The sequence below is a fragment of the Piliocolobus tephrosceles genome, chromosome 4, assembly GCF_002776525.5.
Source record: "Piliocolobus tephrosceles isolate RC106 chromosome 4, ASM277652v3, whole genome shotgun sequence".
Taxonomy (NCBI): Eukaryota; Metazoa; Chordata; class Mammalia; order Primates; family Cercopithecidae; genus Piliocolobus; species Piliocolobus tephrosceles.
The window spans coordinates 157,543,052-157,561,577 of NC_045437.1; the positions used below are offsets into that span (position 1 = coordinate 157,543,052).

Here is an 18,526-nt window from a genome sequence, read left to right on the forward strand (position 1 = left end):
TTTATGACAGCCACGAACACATGCCATTCAGAGGACCTGTTGCATGGAGTGCAGACAGCTGACAGGCTGCAGCCTCGGATCCACCACATCCTTCACGTCAGACCATGTTGCCTCCGGGGTGGCCCCCAGCCAGTGGCAGAACATGGCAGGATTGCTCCGGCCTGTCCATTTCTGCCTGAAGTGGGACTCTTCCCCTGGGCAATCTTTGGCTGGAACTCCCCGCTGGGCTGGTTGAGGCATTCTTACACAGTAAGAATCACAGTCTGATGCTCTTTCAACAGAATAATCTTTCCCTCTCTTGCATCCCAGGAGTTAGATCTGGACTGCAGTCTGAAAGCTGTCTTTTCTCTCCGTACTTCTGCTCCTTTCTCCTTTATCTTTCATAGGCATTAGCTCTTTTTCCCCTCTATAAATCTTCTGCACTTTTCATTATGTTTTGGTGTCTGCTTCCTAGAGGACTCCAACTAGGAAGGGCCTTGGATGAATGTTTGGGTTTCGCTGGCAGTGAGGAGCCATTGAGGTATTTTAAACAGGGTAAGCCATGGTCAGATCTGAGTTTCATAAAAGCAATTCTAGCACCAGGGTGAAGAGCCGGGGGGTGGGGGAGACAGGGAAGCAATGGGCAATGAAAAGACCATTTAAAAGGATGCTGCACTGATTGGTACAAGGTTTCAACAAGGGACAACTGGAAGTATATACAACTTACTATGTATATACCCTTTAACTCAACAGTCTCAATTTTAGAAATCTACTTTATAGAAACACTAGTACAAATGCATAAAAGTATAAAAATGAGGATGTAGTGGCCTATAAATGTTATCAGGACACTGGAAAACTCCGTGGTCATCTGTAGGGGAGGAGATGAAATAGCTGTACATCTATGTGGTAGAATACATACCAAGTAGTCTTTAAAAAGAAGACAGCAGGTCTCTATGTACTGTCATAGAGAAATACACACAATAGACTGCTATTTGTAAAAAGCCAGTTGCTAGCCGGGAGCGGTGGCTCACGCCTGTAATCCCAGCACTTTGGGAGGCTGAGGTGGGTGGATCATCTGAGGTCAAGAGTTCGAGCCCAGCCTGGCCAACATGGTGCAACCTCGTCTCTACTAAAAATACAAAAATTAATTGGGCGTGGTGGCGGGTGCCTGTAATCCCAGCTACTTGGGAGGCTGAGGCCAGAGAAACACTTGAACCCGGGAGGTGGAGGTTGCAGTGAGCCGAGGTTTTGCCACTGCACTCCAACCTGGGCAACAGAGTGAGACTCCGTCTCAAAAAAAAAAAAAAAAAGCCAGTTGCTGTACAAAGTATATAGCATGCTCCCATTTTCATGAACAAAGCTGTGCATATGTATATTTATAAAGATCCACATTTGTTTGTATAAATAAGTCTGGAAAGAGATATATCAACTGTTGACAGAGGTCACCTCTTGAAGGTGGTAGGGCTTTCACTTTTTACTTTCTATGTTGTTTTTATTTTGCTTGGTGCTTTTCTATATTTTCTACTTCTTAAAATGATGAATATGGTTCATTTCTCTTATCAGAACACAAATTTTTAATTTAAAAAGTTTCATATCTACTTGGAAAACCATATAAAAATTATTTATATTGTATTTCCAGAGAAGAAATAACAAAAAGCTCCTAGAATAGTTGGGAGAGATGAGCTGGAATAGAACCGAATACAGGGTGGTGAAGACAGAAGGTTCCAGAAGAAGCCAAGAGTGCTATCTTGAGCAGTGGGCAGGTGACCCACAGAAGGGCAGTGGGTGGGAAGTAGGAGTGAGAGGGGTCTATGCTGAATGTGCCAGCCTTCAGGAGGCTCAGGCCAAGACAGGGTGTACAAACAGGAGGTGACGCTGGCTCCTGCTTTAGAACTCAGGAGAGTATTTAGGCCTAAACACTCATGACCTACAAAAGATTAAAAACTTACTAACAGTACTCACCAATGGACTAAAATGCTAATTGTAAACAGTGAAGTCACTGAAAAACCAGAAAAATATTGGTGAATACTTATCTAAGGGGAGAAGAATTTTGGATAAAAAAGCAAACAGCATTTTAAAGGACTAGAAATTTTAGCTATATTAAAAACAAACACCAAGACTTTAAAAACAGAACTCATAAACAAAATCACAAGGCAAGCAAAAACAAGGCATTATATTTACAGCAACAGCGACAGAAAGGACATGTCCTTCATATATAAAAAACATATGGCTGGGTGTGGCTCATGCCTGTAATCCCAGCACTTTGAGAGTCCTAGATGGGCGGGTCACTTGAGGTCAGGAGTTTGAGACCAGCCTGGGCAACATGGTGAAACCCTGTCTCTACTAAAATACAAAAATTTAGCTGGGCATGGAGGCTTGCACCTGTAAGGCCAGCTACTCAGGAGGCTGAGGAAGGAGAATCGCTGGAACCGAGGAGGCAGAGATTGCAATGAACTGAGATTGCACCACTGCACTCCAACCCAGGACACAGAGTGAGACTTCATAAAAAAAAAAAAAAAAAAAGTGAAAAACAAAACAACAACAACAACAACAAAACCCAAAAAACACAGATGAATTTTTAATCAGTAATAAAAATACATGCTCCAAAGAAAAACAGCACTGGAGCTGGGCATGGTGGTATGTGCCTGTAATCCCAGCTACTCAGGGGGCCCAGGTGGGAGGATTGCTTGAGCCCAGGAGTTCAAGACTAGCTTGGGCAACATAGCAAGATCCCATCTCTATAACAAATAAGTCAGCCAGGTATGGTGGTGCATAGCTGTAGTTCCAGCTACTCTGGAGGCTGAGGTAAAAGGACTGCTTGAGCCCAGGAATTCGAGGCTGCAATGAGCTATGACTGTGTCACTGCACTCCAGTCTGGTTGACAAAGCAAGGCCCTGTCTCTTAAAAAAAGAAAGAAAAAGAAAAACGCATTGATTATGGTATTTTGTATTATAAACATTATTTTGTATTGGTTAGAATTTTGTTCAGTTACACAAAACAGAAAACAACAGTGGCTTAAACAAGATGGGAGTTTATTTCTTTCTCGCATTGAAAAAAAAAGTCCAGAAATGGTCAGTTCAGGGCTGGTTTGGTGGCTCCAGGTGTCACCAGGGACCTACGCTTCTTCTGGCTCATCCTGCCCCTATTCCTAAAGTGCAGCTGTCATCCTCATGTCTTGTGGTGGTTGCTAGAGTGATAGTCACTGCATCCTCATTTAAGAAAGTAAGATGGAGAAAAGAGGGTGAATAGAGGGCACACCCCCTCCTGTTAAGGAGCTGGCTTCGAAGTCCCATATGACACTCACTCGCATCCATTGTCCAGAACTCAGCCACATGATCATACTTAGCTGCAAAGTTGCCAGGGGAATATAGTTTTTAGCTGGGTGGAAAAGGGATCAGCAAAAAATTGGTTTTGTTACTAAGAAAGAGGGAATGGATACTGTAGAGCAATGAGCAGTTTCTAACATACATGTGAACAAAATTATCAAAAGAAATATAAAAAGTAAAAGATTTCAGGGTCACCCTTATCAACAGTCAAACATAAGTGAAGCAGGCCTTTTCTGGTCTGGTCTGGCTAAGGTATGGAAGAGCTTGCCAGACAAGTCGTGAGGACAGTCCAGAGCTGACTGTCTTCATAAGAACCTTGGGACAGTGCACATGAACAGAACAGAGTTTCAAGGTAAAAATGGCCCTTTCTCCCCAACTAGGTGGCTCAGGGACCCAAGGGCAACTTCCTGGCTGTTCCCCCAAAGTCTCCCTCCAACTCCCAAGTGACATCAGATTCTGTAAATGCTGGGAAGTAGAGAAAATTCTGTACCCAGGGATTCTCTAACTAAACTACGGCTAAAATTAAATTTTAGGTGTTTTTGAAAGTTCCTTAAAAAAAGTAATATCCTCATGCAAACTGAATCAGCAGTTTCAGAACTTTAAAAAAAAAAAAAAAAAAAAAAGAACCTCTGTCGTGTTCTTGGGGTATCACAAATTAAACAAGAAAACCAGCCACTAAAATAAGGACCAGTGTTTGGATACTACACGGTGGTGATGTTAGGCAACCTCAAATTATGTCTTCTGGCAAATTCAGGACTTTACGTGAGCTCCCACAGATGGTGATGTCAATGCCACCACCCTTCAGAAGGCACAGAGAAGGAAGGTGCAGAGCACACGGCAAGTGTGGACTCCACAGGCTTCTGAAGTTCACAGGCCTATTTTGAATAGTTAGTGTGCCTTTCTCCATCCAGACCACCACCAGTTACCTCTCACGATTTATTTGAAAGCACTTACTTCTAGTGTTTGCTCTTTTTAAATGGTTGCTGATTGGGAAAAATACCAGAGTAAACTGATGTTTCATGGCACGTACCACCACGTGTCTGGGGGGCGACGATCTTTAGGGCGTGGGAAGCAGTATGATATAATGACGAAACGCGCCCATGCTTTGGAATCAGAAACACCTGGATCTGAGACCTAGCTCTGTGGTTTACCAGCTGTGTGTTCTGGGACAAGTTATTACACTTCTCTGGGGCTCAGCTTCCTTGTCTTAAGATGGGCTAATACAGTGCTTACCTCATCGTATCATCAAGTTGGGCAGGAAACAGATGGTGAACTTGAACTGGGACTGTTTACAAAGATGTGGGGAGGGCTTAGGGAAATGAAGATGAGACAGTGAAGCATTTGGGGCTAGCAACAATGGGGAGCTGTTACCACTCCTAACCTGAAGTTATGAAAGAAGGGAATAAATAATAGGTAAGGGGACCCAAAGGAGGCAGCTAATTGGAAGGGTGTCTGGCTGGAGCTGTGGGCTCCGGTGGAGGATGCAGTTGGCCTAAAGTGACCCGATGGGGACCTGGGGGAATAACTTAACCACTTGCCCTCCTCGGGGAACTCCTGACCTCATCTTCCTGTGTCCTTCCATCTCTGGCTAATGCTCCCCATGGACCAAATCTAACCAGAATCCAGAGGCAAGCTAGATGAGCGATGTGGCCCATTCAGGTCAGCCTCCCAGACCAGAACAGGTAGAGAAGACGGAGAGTGGATCTGCAGGAGCAAATAGAAGATTAAACAAAATAGAGACCGTGATGAGGTTAGCATCATGCCTGGAACACAGTAAGTCCACAAGCCCTCAACAAATGTTAATTTATGTTGGACTTTGCACTCCCTGTCTGCCTGTTTTGCTTACTGCTTACTTCCTGGTTTTCATCAGCTCACGTATAGTTGAGATAACTTCCAAATAATCAAGTGTTATTATCTATATTGGAGTGTTATGAAGTAGTAATGAGTGTATAAAAAAGATAACCAGGGACTCTGGGGGTAAGAGATGACAGAGGGAAACAGAAGAAGGAGAGTACGTAAGAGAAAAGGATGGAGAAAACTGTATGTTCCCTATGAGGCTGGAATGAATGCAAGATTACCTTACTTTAAAATCAAATAATGCACTTACTGGGATGTGATAACAGTGCATTTGCAATTTTACAGCCCAGTGAGACTTGCCAGAAAGGGATTTTGCAAGGAAGGTCTTCCTGCCCTAAAAGCCAAACCTAGTGCTTACTTCTAGATTAGTAGGTCTTAACCCATCATGCCTGCTCCCCCAAAACCAAGTAGTCAAATGTGTTAATCTGGATGTTTAAATACCTGCATGTTCCTGCCTAGGTGCCTGGGTCAGGTGAAAGTTCTATTCTGATTTGGGAAATGGCTACAGTGTGTTGGTCCTCACATGGGATAGCTCCCAGGTAGGAAGGGGGCCCCAGACAGTATCTGAAGAGTGGCTCATAAACTCAGTGTCCTTTCCTCCAGCCTTTACCAGCTGCTGACTTGGCCCCTTAGGAATCTGTCTTCATTCTACAAGCTATTCTCCAGTGTCTGGTTCAGGCACCAGAGCAGAGCATTCCAGGCTTTCTGTGATTGGTCCTGGCCACCTGTTCCATCTCCAAGACCCTCCAGCATCCTTCTCTCATTTGCTTACCCTATCCTCCAGGCCTTGGCACAGGCCACTCTCTGTGTCCGGGACATACACCCTCCTCCTGGCTAACCTTCCTCAGCCTCCAGGACCTTTCAAGTGTCCTCTCCTCTGAGAGCCTTGCTGGACTGCCCACGGGGAGTTGGGAAGCCCTTCCACATGCTCCTGTTAGCCCTCTTCGATTCTCTCACTCACAGTACTTCCACACTGTCTTGGTTTCCTGGCTAATCTCTCCCAACACACTGGACACCCCTTGAGAAGAGACTTGACATATTCATCTTGATTTTAATGTCATTCAGCAAAATTCCTGGCACTCAGAGGGCATGCAACAAAGCTTTAGTGAATGAATGTTTAGAGCGTAATTCAGAAAATAAGCAAAAAAAAGTGTCACAAACACCAAAGCACCAAGTTAACCAAGCTATATGTTCTAGAACATTCTTCTTCTCCTCCTGTCACTCTAGCTCTCCTGCGCCTACAGCAGACAGGACAGAGTCTGCTCTTTCACCTGCTCTTTTCTAGTCTTTTCTTTCAGGTATCCCCTGAAATGCCACTTCCTCAGAGGCTATCCCTGACTACCCAATCCAAAGCAGTCAGTCTCTTGATTACACTTCAGTCTATTTTAATTTGTTAGAGAGCACTTACTGCTAGCACCAAGGTTTTATTTCTGTGTTTTCTTTCTATCTCCACCATTACGCTGTAGCTCCGTGTGAGCAGGGACCTTGTCTGCTCACTATTGTATGCCCAGCACCTCGCACAGTGTGTGGCAGAGTGAAGTGTTCATTAAATACGCGTTAAATGAATGCAGGCCACTGCTGCTGCATGCTGAGTTAATTTGATGTATGGCTTCTATCACTGCTGTCAGATTAGGTGCTCTAGAGAAACTCAGAAAGGGCTGCGTCTCCTCATGACATTGCAGGTTGGGAGGGAGACCTCAGTTCCCTTCCTAGGCCAAAGTGGGATATGCTGCCTGCTTGCAGCTTCCTTGTGGCCTGGACTTCCCCATGAAGGCCAGATGCTGAGCAATCCCAGCCCATGTGTCTGCAGGCTCCTAATACTGAAATGTTCCTCTAGCTTTCTGTGAGAGCAGCTGGAGCCGCCCATTGCCTACATTGATAGAGGAATGTGCCCAGGGCTCCTGGCTGGCCTGACACGCAGCAGGAGGCAGGCACAATAGCCAGCACAGTGAGGACACATCACACTTCTTCCTTTTCCCATAACCCTACGCTGAGAGTGCATGCCGCCGCCTGGTTGGGAGCAGAAACTGGCCTCACTTCCTGGGGCCTGCTGAGCAGACAATGTGGCTTTCTAGCTGTGGCACAGAAGAAGGCAAATCTTTACTAGCTGTGGCCTCACTCCCTGCCCCTCCCATTCCTGCAGAAATTGCTCTACCAGCTCAGCAGAGTGCCAGGTCTGGAATCTCTCACCTGTCCCTGGCCCTTCCTTTAAGCCCTCTGGTTTACTGGAAATCATAAACTGTGAGACACAGCTTTTATCACACCCTGAACAGTTCACTCTTAAGATTTAATGCTGGAGGCTAAAACAACCAGAGACACTGGAGGCCTCCTGCTTACTCACAGTGACTGATGTTTGCACCTGGCAGTTGAGGTCAGGTTGCTCCTCTTAAGTCACATGATTTGCGTCAAGGCAGGAAGGTGTCGGGGCCACTTGTTGCAAAGAGACCAGGAGGCGACCACAGAAACGCTGCAAACCAGCCATGGCAGCAAAGGCTGTGCTTTCATGGGAGCCAGCCCTAGGAGTGTGGAGCTGGGCTGGCAGCTGGTAAATGACCCTCTCGGAGCCTAAATAAACCCTAGCTTTTCACTCAGAGCAAGCTCAGGATGCCTTCCTCCCTCTAAAACACCTGCTGAATTGAATCACTTTCAACCCTTTCTGGAGTAGGATGAGGCATTAGTTAATTAACAAATTAATTAAGTGTACCGAATAGTCACCCAGAAGATACTCGTCACTTAAGGGTCTCCAAATCACAGTATAGGTCCCACCCTACCCAGATACCTAATCTTGTTCCAGGGGTTGCTTGACCTCAGGCATTTATCTCCTGGTTGTCATGGAATGTGCTCAGATAAACAGTAGCACACCAACCTGGCCCCTCTGCCAGCCTCAGATCCTTCTAAGAGCAGTGGAGCTCCCTGGTGGCCACCAGTCACCTGGGCTCCAGGCAGCCCAACACACATTCCCCTGCTGAGGTCTCTCACATGGCCTCTCTAGGCACAAAGTAGGTGCTCAGTAAATGCTTGTGGCATGAAGGAACCTCCTGGAGTGTGTGAGTTCTCAGGCTTCAAGGCCCCTAGACAAGCAGATGTCTCTCCCCTATCACCATAGTCACCCCAGGGACTGCAGGGCAGGCCGAAATCAGCCAGTGACTCAGCTCCCTGGGCAATTCAGCTGGCCCACAGGCCACTTCCTCTGCTCCCCAGCGCCAAAGGGATGCAGATCAGCAAGGAAGAAGCCAGCTGCAGGCACGCAGCTCGAGGGCAGGTGGGCATGATGTCTGGCTACCACTTGCACCGGACGCCACACACAGCCAGGGTGGCAGAAGGCCCCACCCACCGTGTGCCAGTGGGACACCACCCTCATGATCTGCGTTTCCAGGTTTCCAACTGAGGACTGAGCACACTCTCAACATGGCTCTCCTAACTGCTCTCAAGGATGGACAGCTGGCCTCAAGGGGACACTGCAAAGGGGCTCTAGGAAGAAGCCACTGTCCCTCCAGACCATAAAAATGGCTACCAGGGGCAAAGCCAACAGTTTTCACTGTAAACTTTTCTCAAGAAAATCACAGATTTTCCCCCTCTGCGATGCTCAGCTCACCCTGGAAAGGAGGTAAGAAAGACCAGACTACCTGATCTCTCCAGGTCACCAAATTCAACCACTGTCCTGTTTAAAGGCAGGTAGTACAGAGGCCAGTGTTGGCTCTGGAATGGGACATGTGAAGCGTGGGTCTGCTGCACGGTAGCAGTGTAGTCTTAGGCATTATTGAAACTGTTTCTAAATTTGGTTACATGAATGAAAGGGGCTAACACTTTTAGTATAGGAAGCCCTCAATATAGCTTAGTTACTTAACTATTGTCTTCTTTGAAGGATGCTGAACTAAACAGAAGAGAAACAGGGAAATAAACAGCATGGCAACCTATATCAACAGAAACTTAATTATTCACCCTGGATAACTGAGTGTGTGAGTGTGACTGCAAATAACAATATAGCAAAGAGAAGTTTGAGATCTTTGGCTCAGTCATTGTAGAATCCTGAGTCACAGCAAATGCACAGCCTCCATGAGGCTGAGCCACATTTGAAAGCTGCTTCCACCCACAGACTGGTAGAGGCCACTGACATGCCTAACAATGATGATGATGATGATGATGACAAAAATAGCTACCACGGGCTACCATGTACACACACATGTTAAGCAGTTCAAACAGGGTATTTTGTTTAATTCATACCACAAATCTTTGAAGTAAGTATTCTTGTTCCCATTTTATAGAGGTAGAAACTGAGAGTTGAAGAGGCTGAATAATTTCTCAAGCACACTCCCAACTCACCCACCCACAGGCAAAAAGGCAGAGCCGGGATTCAAACACAAGTGTGACTATGGGTGGACATCTCCCCTGTGCTATGCTGCCTGAGGGAAAATTCTGGGTGGTATTGTTTCTGGAAAAATCCACCTGTGTAGTCTTTAAACCTACTCTGACAGGAGCAAGGGTCACCACTCTGTATCTAAGACCAGTGGGAACAGGATACAGGTCACCTTAGATACAGGTCACCACTCTGTATCTAAGACCAGTGTGGAGCAGGCTGGTTAGGGGACAAGCCCAAAGTGACAAAGTTAGCAAAGGTGGACCTGGTACTCGGCACCACATCTGTTTTTCCATGCTCTTAACCACTATAACATACAGAGCCCTTTTACAGAGATCAAGGACACAGGTAAAAGTGTTTTAAAAGCAAAAAAAAAAAAAAAAAAAAAAAGAGGGGAGGATGCATACAATAAACATAAATCACCCCCTCCCCTGCCTGGACATAACTCAGGGAACAGTCCCAACCCCCAGGAACCTTCTGTGGAAATTGTTCGCAGCATCGGAGACCTCCAACATAGAAATAACCCTCAATAAATCATTTCTTTCTTCCTCTTTCCCTTCAGGCAGGAATAATATTACTAACTGAATTGTACAGGTGAGACCAGGAAGGTCAAGCAAGGGGTGACCAGCTTAGGCCCTTGGCTGGCAGGTGAGGAGGAGACCGACCCAGCCTCCTAGCTTCTAGGGGAGGAAACAGTGATGACAAAGGCCCTTTCCATGGCCAAGGTGGAGCCCTTTCTACCAAAGGTTAAACATTTTAATATAATATCCAAGTGCATCTTTTCCAACCTTAAAAACATATTTAATTTCCCTATAAAGCTGGTTGGCACGCTCCTCCTCCTCCAAAGCTCTGTATTAGGCAGGGTTCATAGCTGTATGAACAGTGGTTAGTTCAGCCAGAAAAGGGATGATATAGGAGGATATTGGGTCTGGGAGGGCTGCAGATTTAGAGCCAGTCAGCAGGAACAAGGCCTGAAACATACCTTACTTAGAGCTGGAGAAAGAAAGAAAGAAACCCTACCTTTCTTCAATAGCTGGCAAGGTGGCAAGGTCTGGCCCCATGCAGCCTCGGCTCTTCCCGCTCTCCTGTCTCCCTCATGCATCACCCTACTCACTGCTTCCCTATGTTCCCTAAGTTCTATGAACTTGCCATTCCCTCTGCCTGCAACCTAGACATTCACACTGCTAGCTCCCTGGCTAGCTCAAATGCCAGGTTTCTGCACAAATGCTCCTCCTTAGAGAGGCCTTCCTGGACCTCTGGGTCTCTGGCCCTAGTACTCTATCCCCCTCCCTACTTTCCTCTTCTCCCTCACTTCTCCTTAACATTGTGTTACCCACTGGAATGGAAGCGGCACGAGGGCAGGGACTTGGGTTGTTTTGTTCCTTACTATAAGCCCAGGGCCCAGGGCCAGACCTGGAACAATTAGGGTGCTTAGCTATTTGCTGAATACTCTATGAAGGAATGACAAAGGAATGCATGGAGAACTTCAAAGTTCAACTCCTCCAACTTCAAACTTCAAACCCCCAACTCCTCCTGCCTATGCTGGAGGATTAGGGCAGTAACAGGAATCGACTTGTGCTGGGACTGCAGCTGTGCTGTCGCCTTGCCTGGATCCACATCAGCCCTGCAGCTCCCACTTTGGAGGAGACTTGCCCAGGGACCTGCTCTGAAGCTTCTCTGACAGCCTCTGCAGCTCTTGGAACTTATCTGGGCTGCTGCTGTGCAGACCATGGAGGCCTAGCTTAGTCCCTGCCCCTGCTTTCCTAGAGCCTCATGAAGACAGGGAAGTGACTTACCCAAAGTCCCCTTTCACCCTATAAACAGTTCAGCCTAGGGAGCAAGGCTGACACGCAAATGCAGCTATGTATAGATTCAGAGTCCTCCAAGGTCAGGGCTGGGTGGAGCGTTGGTCACATGCAGGCCAACCTGTGTCTGGAGATAATGCAAGCCAGTGCAGAGGTGAGTGTGTACATGGACTCTGCAGTCTGGCAGATCCAACCTCCGCCCACCAACTGTGTGACCTTGGAGAATTATTTGAAAAGATAGTATATGAAAAGCAGATGTAAAATGGAAATAAAAGTTCCTATTTCAAACAGTCAGTTGTCCCCCATTCAGAAGCCTATTACAAGGCAGGGTGCGGTGGCTCAAGCCTGTAATCCTAACACTTTGGGAGGCCAAGACGGGTGGATCACGAGGTCAGGAGATCGAGACCATCCTGACTAACATGGTGAAACCCCATCTCTACTAAAAAATACAAAAAACTAGCCGGGCGAGGTGGTGGGCGCCTGTAGTCCCAGCTACCCGGGAGGCTGAGGCAGGAGAATGGCGTAAACCTGGGAGGCGGAGCTTGCAGTGAGCTGAGATCCGGCCACTGCACTCCAGCCCCGGCGACAGAGCAAGATTCCGTCTCAAATAAATAAAAGAAGCCTATTACAGTTGTCCCTCAGCATCTTCAAGGGATTGGTTCCAGGACAGCCCCTCAGATACCAAAAGCTATGATGCTCAAATTCTTCATAAAAAATGGTGTAGGGCTGGGTACAATGGCTCGTGCCAGTAATCCCAGCACTTTGGGAGACTGAGGTGGGTGGATCACATGAGGTCAGGAGTTCGAGACCAGCCTCACCAACATGGTAAAATCCTGTCTCCTCTAAAAATACAAAAAATAGCCAGGCTTGCTGGCACATACTTGTAGTCCCAGCTACTTGGGAGGCTGAAGCATGAAAATTGCATGAACCCGGGAGGCAGAAGTTGCAATGAGCCAAGATTGCACCACTGCACTCCAGCCTGGGTGACAGACTGAGACTTCATCTCAAAAACAAAAAACAAACAAACAAAAAATGGTGTAGCATAGTCAGCCCTCCATATCCACAGGTCCACACACAGAACCTGCTGGTATGGAGGGCCAACTGTGCTTCCTATTCTTTTTTTTTTTTTTTTTTGAGACGGAGTCTCCTCTGTCACCCAGGCTGGAGTGCAGTCTCGTGATCTCGGCTCACTGCAAGCTCCACCTCCCGGGTTTACGCCATTCTCCTGCCTCAGCCTCCCGAGTAGCTGGGACTACAGGCATGCGCCACCACGCCCAGTTAAGTTTTTGTATTTTTAGTAGAGAAGGGGTTTCACCATGTTAGCCAGGATGGTCTCGATCTCCTGACCTCATGATCCGCCCACCTTGGCCTCCCAAAGTGCTGGGATTACAGGCGTGAGCCACTGGGCCCGGCCGCTTCCTATTCTTTATGGTATCAAATTCAAACTCCTTGGCTTGATAGTCAAACTCCCACCACCACTGAAATCTGATTAACCAACCTGTCCAATACAATCTCTCTGCACTCCTCCAAATGATGTTCAAGTTGGACCTAGGTGCTCCCTAGTCCTTCTCACACCTGTGTGCCTGGAAACACCACCCACCTTCTTTTCTCTCATCTGAATTTACTAGAGCCCCAGGGGCAGGTCTCATAGTCTTACTGGACTTAGGTTTTTCTAGGCACTGACTACTGGGCATTCATGATGAGACCTGCCCCTGGGGCTCTAGTATTTGGTGTTACTTAAAGGGAGGAACAAAGTTGTGACTCCCCAGCCAGAACAAAGGATCCTTGCGGGCAACTGTCTGTTGTCTTTTCATGTCTCCCCCAACCAGGCATTAAAACATGCACAGAAATTCCTGCTGACAGGCTCGTGTGAAGTTACAGGTTACAATTTGGTGAAAATGCCCCCAAATATTTCCTCTATTTCCCAAGGAAATGAACATAAATATATAGAAATTAAATTAAAGACAAACTTAAATCATTCCCATTTCTGCATGCTTGGTCTGTGTGGAGAAAAAAAAAAAAAAAAAAAAAAAATCATTTTATCTCTATCTCCAACCCAGACTTGACAAATAGAAAAACTCCCTAAAAACAATGCATACCAAAAAAAAAAAAAAAAAATCATACCAATTAGTCTCACTTAAAGGTTTCAGGAAGGAAAACACAGTTAAACTGAAAACGGTTAACTGGTGTTTAAAAAAAAGAAACCAGCCCGGAAATGTTTTTAGGACTGCGTCTATCGAAGTCCCTTAGGGACTGATTTGTCCTTCAATACATTCTTCATAGCACCTGCTTTCACCAAAACCCAACAGCCCAACGCTAGAGCTTTGTGAGTGAGATGCAGAGTGGAACTGTTCATGGAGCTACACAGCTCTGAATCATGTCACCCAACAGCAAGCAACAGCCACATGAAGGATTCCTAGCAGTGCCCTGTGGCCACTACAGTGGGCCATGGGAAGCCGTACAAACAGCAGATGGCATCCTGCAGCCCCAGCTTCTCCTTCTGCCTTGTTCCTCTCTCTAGTCCATGCCTCTGCTTCCCCACTGGCCCACTGGCCAAATATACTCAGAAAAAAAGTCCTTGCACAAGCCTCCACCCAAATTAATTCCACATTCTTTCAAGAGAGGCCTTGAAAGGTACTGAAATTCAGGGAAGCTCTTCACTAGACCCCTCACTGGAATGCCAAGAAGTGATGTAGTGGCCCTTGACATAAGGGCTTATTCCCATTTATGAAACTGACATTATTTTCTTCTAAGCACAAAGCTAACAAATATGATCAAAATAGAAAATAAACAATCCTCATTCAAGTGCTCAGAAGGCAGCACAAATAGGATCTTGGGATAAATAAGACAGAGCTGTGAAATTAATAGGGGTAAGAAGAGGGGAGGGTCAGCAGGAGAAGTACACCAAGGGGCTGCAAGGCCTGGGCAGGCAGATGGAAACCATGGGTTCTGAGGGGCCAGGCATGGCAGTGCAGAATAGTCCACCCTGGGAGTGACTGGAAGAAGGACTGCAGGGTCCCCGCAAAGAACACCTCACACTCCCAGCCTGCCACATACTTGTTGAACTATTCTGGGTGGATACCTCCTCCCTGGATGGCAAAGGGGACAGGCCCAAGATGCAGAAGGGAAGGGAAGTCACACTTACAATGCAGAGGATGCGCCCTTGTCCCTCATACTCTCTGAAACATTCCAGGAATAATTCTGGTTTCACTGCTATTGTTTGTTGTTTTTGTAAATAAACCGCAAAAATCAACAAATGGCCTCAAAATTGAACACATGTGATTTACAGCAATTCCTATACCAAAACACAAATAATGCAGGACAAATAAGAGAAAAATTCCGGTCAGGCTCTCCACTCACCCATGGCTGGTGCCTGGCATTCAACTCTCCAGCAGCCAGGGAGTCCATTTTCTTGTTTCTCTGCTGGCCATCCTCAGGACTGCCTGGGGGGCCTGGGTGTGCTGCCACCTGCAGGCCAAACAAGGGAAAAACATAAGCAACGGCCCCAATCATGCATCTGAAGCCCCTCCTATATCCTCAGGCAGCTGGAAGACCTGGGTCCCCACGGTGGCACGAGAGCCAGGAGCACTCACCGAGTGCCAACACCTGCTGGGCCACAAACAGTTTCTGCTTGGGATCCCAACACAGGCAGCAGAGTCAGCAAAAACTCTAAGATGTCACGAAGTCAAGCATTTCTTAACAACAGCAGCAAACTCTTACACAGGGCTGTGGTTACCAGACACTGCTCTAAATAACTTACACTTGCTTACTTATTTCATCCTCACAATGACGGGTAAATATTTTAGGTCTCTGCCAATTTGCCTGATTACCGAATTAGGTTGAATCATTAAAATGAATAACTTGATAATACTCAATTTCAAAGAGGGGTCACATATGAAAACTCTGTGAGAGATTCTCAGCATCTTGCAGACATTCATTCCCAAAATATCCATTGAGTGTTATGGACCAGACACTGCTCTAGGACCTGGGAAGAGAGGAGTGAACACACAAGACAAAGTCCCTGCTCTCACGAAGCTTCTGTTGTAGTGGAGGGAGGCAACAACAGAAAAGGAGACAAATGCCAAGCAGAAGAAAAAGCAGGGAAAAAGGGATACAGCACGATGACAATGCTGTTAATATCCATTCATTTATCCACTTATTTCCAAGGACTTACTAACCATGTCATTTATTGCCCACAGCTGCATGTCAGGCACTGTGCCAAGGATGCAATTACAGGTAAGAAATAGACATGGTCTCTGCCTGTTTGGATTACTTACATAAGAGGAACATTTATTAGTCGTCAAATAATCACCTAAATAAATGCACAGATGTTAATCTGTGATAGGTGTGGTAGCAGAATTGCATGTAGTCCTTGTGAGAGCATCTCCATGAGGCCTGACCTCGTCTAGGGGGAGGCCTGAGATGGAGTGTGGGGAGGAGCAATGTGTTAGTCCATTTTGCATTGCTATAAAGGAATATCCGAGGCTGGGTAATTTATAAAGAAAAGAGGTTTAAGGCTGGGTGCAGTGGCTCACACCTGTAATCCCAGCACTTTGGGAGGCTGAGGCGGGTGGATCATCTGAGGTCAGGAGTTTGGGACCAACCTGGGCAACATGGTGAAACCCTGTCTCTACTAAAAACACAAACATTAGCTGGGTGTGGTGGTGCATGCCTGTAATCCCAGCTAGTTGGGAGGCTGAGGCAGGAGAATTGTTTGAACTGGGGAGGCAGTTCATGAGCCAAGATCATGCCACTGCACTCCAGTCTGGGTGTCAGAGCGAGACTCCGTCTCAAAAAAAAAGAAAAAAAAGAAAAGAGGTTTGGCTCACAGTTCTGTAGACTGTACAAGCATGTCACCAGCATCTGCTTGGCTTCTGGTCAGGCCTCAGGATGCTTACAATCATGGTGAAAGGTAAAGGGGGAGCTGGCGTGTCACATGGCACAAGAAAGAGCAAGAAAGGGGAGGAGATGCCAAGGCTCCTTTAAACAACCAGCTCTCACCTGAACAGAGTAAGAACTCACTCATTACCTCCGGGAGGGTACCAAACCATTCATGAGGGATCCAGCCCCATGACCCAAACACCTCCCACCAGGCCCCACCTCCAATGCTGGTGATCACATTTCAACAAGAGATTTGGAGGAGACATGCATCCAAACCATATCAAGCAGTGTCCCTGTCAAAAGCACACCCTGTGCACAGGCTGGATCGTGGGCAGTCAGCAGGGACAGGAGGCAGGGTGAGGCTGGAGAAGCAGTGTAGGCAACCCTTGCATGACACTCCAAGCCACAAGAGGAGTTCGAGCCTTAACCCGGGAGAACTGGAGCACCACACAAGGGTCTTAGGCAGAGGAGTAATGCATTTAGATGTATACTTTTAAAAGATTATCTATGTAGGCTGAGTAATGGCCCTGCCAAAGATGTCTATGTGTGAATCCCTGGAGGCTGTGCATATGTTCCCCTACATGGCAAAAGGGACATTGCAGATGTGATTCAGGGTCCTGAGAATTGGAGATTAACCAGGTGGGCCCAATGTAATCACCAGTGTCCTTACAAGAGGGAGGCAGGGGGAGATCTGACTTCAGATGAGAAGCCTCAGAGTGATGTGGCACGAGAAAGACTTGACTTCGAAGAGGAGGAAGAGGCCCTGAGCCGGGGAATGCAGTGGCCTCTAGAAGCTGGAAAAAGCAACAAAATGATTCTCCTCTAGAGCCTCCAGAAGGAATGCAGCCCTGCCAAAGCCTTAATTTCAGGACTTCTAAAATAGTAAATTTGTGTTGTTTTAAGGCACTGACTTTGTGGTAATTTGTTACAGCAGCAATAGGAGAATAGGACATACTAGCTCCTGTGAAAAACCAGATTGGACGTAAGGGCAAGGGGAGGCAGGGACCAGCTAGAGGCCACTGCTGTGGTTCAGTCAAGAGGTGTGAAAGCTTGCACCACAGTGGTGGCCGTGGGGATGGAGAGGAGTAGAGTTGAAGGACCCAAGCAGGGGAAGAGCCGGCCAGTCAAAGGTCTCGCTGCAATCTGGCAGATGGTACTGGAATGCTACAGCAGGTCTCTTTCAGGCTCAGGCCCTGGCTGGCTCACCCTGGCTGGAGCCCAGCACTTTTACAGAAGGAGGAAGCTCATACCAGGGCTGTAGAGCACTCCCAGACAGACACACCATTTACTTGCTTAACCTGCCAACTCCATTCCTACATGAGTCTCCAGGAACAAGCCCTAAGAAAGAATACCTGGGGAATTTTTACTAGGCAAAAGGTAGCAATTGTTTCTGCTAAGCATTAAGTCTTGCAGCAAACTTTTTTTTTTTTTTTCTGTGAACAGAGATTTTGTAATTCTGGAAGAGAGGGGTCCACATTTAAATATACACATCTCTAACTTGGGTGATGCAGAACCATGATTAAATCCAACATCTAAAAACTTCATGGTCAGTAGAAAATGTAGAAATTAAAGAAAGACTAAACAAGAAACTAGGAGATTCAGCATCTACTCTATTCTTGCTTAATAATCCAGACCTACTTAAAAAATGGGATCCTAATTTGGTCCTGTTTAATGGAGCTGTCAAGAAGAAAAAGCAATAAAAATTATTTGAGAGAATTTTAGAAACATTCTCCCATTCTACTCCAAAAATATAAATATGCACACTCCAAAACCAAGTACCTTGGATTGTACTGAGAGATGACAATGACGTCTTAACGGTACTATTTCCCCATGATGTTGCAGCAGGCCACAGAGACCTCACTGAATTGTGAAGAGCAGGAAAGGACCCGGGAATGCCTGCAGATGACAAAATACCAGGTAGTCCTGTCGGCCTAGGAGCATGTTAATTTAAAAATAGATTTTTTTTTTTTCTGGTGACAAAAGTGACATATGTCTATTACAGGAAAACACAAACAACTCCTGTAGTCCAGTGATCTATAGATAACACATTTGGAAATATTTTCTTCTAGTCTTTTTTCCCCATTGATTTTGGCACAGGCACACACACACACACACACACACACACACACTCACTTCATTTTTAACAAAATTACAATACTGTATATACTTTTATAATCAGTTTTATGTAACAGTATATAATCCTCCATGTATTAAATATAGTTTTTCATAATGGTAGTATCCATCATATGAAAGTATGAAGGCTGGGCGCGGTGGCTCAAGCCTGTAATCCCAGCACTTTGGGAGGCCGAGACGGGCGGATC

General features: G+C 46.4%; 2 protein-coding genes across 8 annotated transcripts in view; one reads left to right on the top strand and one right to left on the bottom strand.

Moving 5' to 3' along the window:
- IRF1-AS1 (IRF1 antisense RNA 1) overlaps positions 1-18,526 on the bottom strand; it is a 66,597-nt gene that overhangs the window by 42,713 nt on the left and 5,358 nt on the right. For all 6 annotated transcript variants that reach the window (XM_031935495.1, XM_023196562.3, XM_023196561.3 and 3 more), the window contains exon 2: positions 14,685-14,792. In XM_031935495.1, coding sequence (XP_031791355.1) covers positions 14,685-14,792 — 108 coding nt within the window. The remainder of the gene's footprint in view (positions 1-14,684; positions 14,793-18,526) is intronic.
- The window catches only part of LOC111529568, a 48,750-nt gene continuing 34,484 nt past the window's right edge, over positions 4,261-18,526 (top strand). Inside the window, exons 1-2 of one of the 2 annotated variants that reach the window (XM_023196468.3) lie at positions 4,265-5,055; positions 8,539-8,769. In XM_023196468.3, coding sequence (XP_023052236.2) covers positions 8,669-8,769 — 101 coding nt within the window. In that variant the 5' untranslated portion in view covers positions 4,265-5,055; positions 8,539-8,668. Of the gene's footprint in view, positions 8,770-18,526 lie in introns of both variants that reach the window. The other variant, XM_023196514.3, reaches the window with a different exon arrangement.